A 6,000-nucleotide genomic window follows, 5' to 3' on the forward strand; every position below is an offset into this window, starting at 1 on the left:
GGACACCCCGTGCTGGCCTCCTACCTGTCCTCGACCTCTTCATAGCCAACTGCCGCCGCGATATTAACCGCCACCTGAACTCCCCCAGCCCTCTCACCCACTCCAACCTCTCACCCTCGGAACGCGCAGCCCTCCACTCCCTCCGTTGCAACACCAACCTGACTGTCAAACCAGCAGACAAGTGAGGCACGGTAGTAGTTTGGCGCACCGACCTTTACACCGCTGAGGCCGAATACCAGCTTGCAGATACCTCCTCCTACTGCCCCCTAGACCATGACCCCACCCCCCACCACCAAACCATCATCTCCCAGACCATCCATAGCCTCATCACCTCGGGGGATCTCCCATCCACTGCCTCCAACTTCATAGTCCCACAACCCCGCTTCGACCTCCTGCCCAAAATCCACAAACCTGACTGCCCTGGCCGACCCATTGTCTCCGCCTGCTCCTGCCCCACCGAACTCATCTCCGCATACCTTGACACGGTCCAGTCCCCCTTAGTCCAAGAACTCCCCACCTACGTTCGGGACACCACCCATGCCCTCCACCTCCTCCATGATTTTCGCTTCCCCGGTCCCCAACGCCTTATCTTCACCATGGACATCCAGTCCCTGTACACCTCCATCCCCCTTCACGAAGGATTCAAAGCCCTCCGCTTCTTCCTTTCCCGCCGTCCCAACCAGTACCCTTCCACTGACACCCTCCTTCGACTGACTGAACTGGTCCTCACCCTGAACAACTTCTCTTTCCAATCCTCCCACTTCCTCCAAACAAAAGGAGTAGCCATGGGCACCTGCATGGGCCCCAGCTATGCCTGCCTCTTCGTAGGGTATGTGGAACAGTCCAACTTCCGCAACTACACTGGCCCCACCCCCCACCTTTTCCTCCGCTACATCGATGACTGTATCGGCGCCGCCTCGTGCTCCCACGAGGAGGTTTAACAGTTCATCCACTTCACCAACACCTTCCACCCCGACCTCAAATTCACCTGGACAGTCTCAGATTCCTCCCTCCCCTTCCTCGACCTTTCTATTTCTATCTCAGGCGACCGAATCAACACGGACATCTACTACAAACCGACCGACTCCCACAGCTACCTAGACTACACCTCCTCCCACCCTGCCCCCTGTAAAACACCATCCCATTCTCTCAATTCCTTTGTCTCCGCCGCATCTGCTCCCAGGAGGACCAGTTCCAAAAACGTACAACCCAGATGGCCTCCTTCTTCAAGGACCGCAATTTCCCCCCAGACGTGGTCGACGATGCCCTCCACCACATCTCTTCTACTTCCCGCTCCTCCGCCCTTGAGCCCCGTCCCTCCAACCGCCACCAGGACAGAACCCCACTGGTCCTCACCTACCACCCTACCAATCTCCATGTACAGCGCATCATCCGCCGTCATTTCCGCCACCTCCAAACGGACCCCACCACCAAGAATATATTTCCCTCCCCTCCCCTATCAGCATTCCGTAAAAACCACTTCCTCCGTGACTCCCTCGTCAGATCCACACCCCCCACCAACCCAACCTCCACTCCCGGCACCTTCCCCTGCAACCGCAGGAGGTGCAAGACTTGCACCCACACCTCCCCCCTCACCTCCCTCCAAGGCCGCAATGGAAACTTCCATATCCGCCACAGATTCACCTGCACCTCCACACACATCATCTATTGCATCCTCTGCACTCGATGTGGCCTCCTCTATATTGGGGAGACAGGCCGCCTACTTGCGGAGCATTTCAGAGAACACCCGGACCAACCAACCCAACCACACTGTGGCTCAACACTTCAACTCCCCCTCCCACTCCACCAAGGATATGCAGGTCTTTGGACTCCTCCATCGCCAGACCACAACACCACGACGGTTGGAGGAAGAGCGCCTCATCTTCCGCCTAGGAACCCTCCAACCACAAGGGATGAACTCGGATTTCACCAGTTTCCTCATTTCCCCTCCCCCCACCTTGTCTCAGTCAAATCCATCGAACTCAGCACCGCCTTCCTAACCGGTAATCTTCTTCCTGACCTCTCCGCCTCCACCCCAGTCTAACCTATCACCCTCACCTTGACCTCTTTCCACCTATCGCATTTCCGACGCCCCTTCCCCAAGTTCCTCCTCCCTACCTTTTATCTTAGCCTGCTGGACAAACTTTCCTCATTCCTGAAGGGCTTATGCCCGAAACGTCGATTCTCCTGTTCCCTGGATGCTGCCTGACCTGCTGCGCTTTTCCAGCAACACATTTTCAGCTCTAACATGCTCACACACTCACAGACTTATACTCCATCGCACACACTCTTACATGCACACACACACAACTCTATGGAGTAAATTTGTATTGACAGAATTATATTTGCAGATACTTTCGATTTTGCTCACAAAGCTCACAATCTACAGGCAGTCAATCCATATAATATTTTATATATTCCTACTTTAAAAACAGAACTAGTCTGATTCAAGATTGGGATACTGACAGACTCGAACCTCACAACTTTAATGTATTGTGTGAGCTGGGATGTCACTTTTTAAAAAATATATAACACCATAAGTCATCTCAAGAACATGACTTAGATGTTGTTCTTGGATTTATATCTTAATGAACCGAAACCTGCAACCCATTCTAAAAGGCATCAGTTGCATGACACTATGAATTTTGCTATAAGATTTGTGTCTTATGATCCTGCTCCACAGCTACCTGTGGAAGGACAGGCGCTCCGAAAGCTCGTGCTTCTGAATAAATCTGTTGGACTATAACCTCGTCTTGTGTGATTTTTAACTTTATCCACCCCAGTCCAATACTGGCACCGCCACATCGTTTCTAGTGAACACAGCCCATACCTCCCAGTGCTGCCAGTAAACTTTACAATGCCAATGAAACAACACTACCTGCACTCCTGAAAAATTTACAATTTCTAATGATACTAGCTACCCATTCACTGCTCCACCCGATACACAACATTGAAAACTTGGTGCAGGAGGCTGAAAGAAATGAACAGCTTTAAATCAAAAAACCTCTTGGAGCTCAAAGCTTTCAATGAGAGTCTGAGCCCGCGGTAAGTTCAGGTAACCTTCATTGTGACCCAACTTTGTTAAAGCTTCAGATCCCCCCAGCAAAAAGGTGTAGAAAAAGTAGGTACTTTTTAAACAGCTCAAGGTCAAAGCGCGCATACTTCTCACACCCGCTATCCTACCTCACTTTCTTTACTGTTGGTCATCACCAAGTTGTCCTTTGTAATTGGATCCTTGGTACAGCCATAACCTGGAGGAAGTATTGCCTCACTCAGCAATTTCACCCCACCCTAAAAACGGTTTCATCATCAGATTCTGAACTCCAGATTTCTGACCGAATTCCAATTCCGTGATCTGCTGCGGCTGGATTCAAACTCAGGAGTCCCCGGAACTGGTTGACAGTCCAGTCCCTAATGGCACTCGGTTGTTGCTCCTTCAATCACCCTGCGATGGCACATGAACTCGTTGGTGCCTCCGCAGGTGGGAGGAGCGGATGAAGGCCTTCCCACACTCTGTGCAGCCGAAGGGCTTCTCCCCAGTGTGGATCCAGTGGTGGGTCTGGAGATTGGAGGAATCGCTGAACCCCTTCCTGCACTCAGGGCAGCTGAAGGGCCACTCCCCTGTGTGAACCCTCTGGTGTCTCAGCAGGATGGAGGAATTGCTGAAGGCCTTCCCGCACTCTGTGCAGGGGAATGGCCTCTCCCCCATATGGATCCGCCGGTGGGTCAGCAGAGTGGTGGAACTGCTGAAGGCCTTCCTGCACTCGGGGCAGCTGAAGGGCTTCTCCCCAGTGTGGAGACGCTGGTGCTTCCACAAGTTGCTCACCTGACTAAATCTCTTCCCGCACTTGGGGCAGGTGAACGGCCTCTCCCCCGTGTGGACCCGCTGGTGAGTCAGCAGGTGGGAGGAATTGGTGAAGACCTTCCCACACTCGGGGCAGCTGTAGGGCCTTTCCCCCGTGTGGACCCGCCAGTGGGTCAGCAGGTCAGAGGAATGTCTGAATGCCTTCTTGCACTCAGAGCAAGAAAACGGCCTCTCACCAGTGTGGAGTCGCCTGTGTGTCTGGAGGTTGAAGGAATTGCTGAAGGCTTTCCCGTACTCGGGACACGGGAACGGCCTCTCCCCTGTGTGGACCCACTGGTGAGTCCGCAGGGCAGAGGCCTGGATAAAGCTCTTCCCACACTCAGGGCAGCTGAAGGGCCTCTCTCTGGTGTGACTGCGCCGATGAGTTTCCAGGGCAGATGGGACATAGAAGCCTTTCCCGCAGTCACCACACTTCCATGGTTTCTCCACAGGGCGGGATTCCTCAGGTTTTTCCATGGCCGAAGCTTCAGCCGCACACAAACGCATGTAGAGCCCCTTCACACCATGATTTCCTCTTAACAGGCGGTATAGCTGTTACACGCTCCACACTCAGTGCACTGCAACAGTAGGTCTCTCATCCAGTCCCACTGATACTGGAAATGTACTCGAACAGGAACCAAAAAGCTTTGCTCCTTCTCACAGAATCGCAGTCAAAAATCGTTGTTGTCCTGATGGATTGAGTGACCGTCAGACATTGACACCAAAGTGAGGACTGCTGACTCTGGAGAGTCACTGTCAAAAAGCACGGCACTTGAAAATTCACAGCACATCAAGTAGCATCCGAGGAGCAGGAGAGTTGATGTTACAGTTGATTTTGAAACTTCTGTCTTCAGGTCTTCAAACGCTGTAAAAAGAGAATATAAAAGTCATCACTGTCAGTCCAGGGTAGAAATTCAGAACAAGCAATTCTGCTTTCTGGAGAACATTCTTTTCTTTTATTATTCCACAAAATTGAAAGCACCATCCCATTCTCTCTCTCCCCTTCTGTTCTCACTCCACTTTAACTAATTCTCCTGAAGGTGCTGATTCAGGATCTTACAGGAGCAGAAAAGCAAAAACGTCAAGACTTATCTCTCTGAAACTCCACCTGAAAGTTAATATCTTTCACGTCATTGGCATAATGCTGAGAGTGAGCAGGTCTGATTTGGAAAGCAAAATAAAGTGTGCCAATTCAGGATGAACCTGCAATGCAGCTTCTTGAGGAACAACCTCAAGAAATGGTTAATGTCCCCAGGAAGGGGAGCATAATGAGACATCAAGGTATTAACACCGACACCAAAGATAGAAGCTGAACACACAGACGTGGCAAATGTTAGTGGAAAGCCAGAGTCATATACACACAGAAACAGACACAGGCACTTCAGTCAAACTCTTCTGTGCTGACCAGATATCCTAAATTAATCTAGTCACATTTGCCAGCACGTGTTCCCTGTCCCTCTGAACCGTTCGTATTGATACACCCGTCCAAATGCCTTTTAAATGCTGTGATTGTACCAGCCTCCACTACTTTCTCTGGCAGGTCATTCTGTACACACATTCACACCCGCCCAAACCTCGTGAAATAGTTGCCTCCTTAGGTCTCTTTTAAATCTCCACGCCCCCTCCCCCGCTGCCCTCACCATAAACCAATCACCCTCTCGTTCTGGACTCCCCCACCCCAAGGAAAAGACCATGTCTATTTACCATATCCATGCTCCTTATCATTTTATAAAAGTCTATAAGGTTACCCCTAAGATTCTGGCGCGGGCTGGGGAAACAGCCCCACCCTATCCTTCCGTCCCTCATCACCCGGGCAAAGAAGACACATACCTGAGTTTGCAGAGTCTGCTCCCTCCCTGGATTCATTCCAGTTGCTACCAGTGAACAGATTTTCTCCCTCTCAGATTGAAGAGTTGCCCAGCGAAAGGGTTTTACTCTGAACCGAGCAGAGCCACTTCCGCGTTGTGACGTCATCGATGGGTCGAGGCGGCGGAGGGAGAGACAGGAAGGGGAGGAGCGAGCAGCGGAGAGGGGGCGGAGCGACGATCGGGGTCAGGGGCGGGGCGACTGGGTGGAGCGAGAGGCGGGTACAGACGCGGAGCGCGGCCGGGCCAGTGGGAGGAGCAAGTGTCGAGCGACGGCCAACGAGACAGGGC

General features: G+C 52.0%; 1 protein-coding gene across 1 annotated transcript; it reads right to left on the bottom strand.

Moving 5' to 3' along the window:
* Positions 1–1,639: 1,639 nt before the first annotated feature.
* LOC148144840 (uncharacterized) lies at positions 1,640–5,798 on the bottom strand. The gene is made up of 2 exons (XM_087975106.1): positions 5,675–5,798; positions 1,640–4,709 (listed from the first exon to the last, which is right to left on the bottom strand). Exon 2 carries the CDS (start codon positions 4,349–4,351, stop codon positions 3,437–3,439), a length of 915 nt encoding a protein of 304 aa, XP_087831232.1. The 5' UTR covers positions 4,352–4,709; positions 5,675–5,798; the 3' UTR covers positions 1,640–3,436.
* Positions 5,799–6,000: the final 202 nt, after the last annotated feature.

The sequence above is a fragment of the Chiloscyllium plagiosum genome, unplaced genomic scaffold (assembly GCF_037043375.1).
Source record: "Chiloscyllium plagiosum isolate Xiang-an unplaced genomic scaffold, Cpla_swu_hap1 HiC_scaffold_27, whole genome shotgun sequence".
Classification (NCBI taxonomy): Eukaryota; Metazoa; Chordata; class Chondrichthyes; order Orectolobiformes; family Hemiscylliidae; genus Chiloscyllium; species Chiloscyllium plagiosum.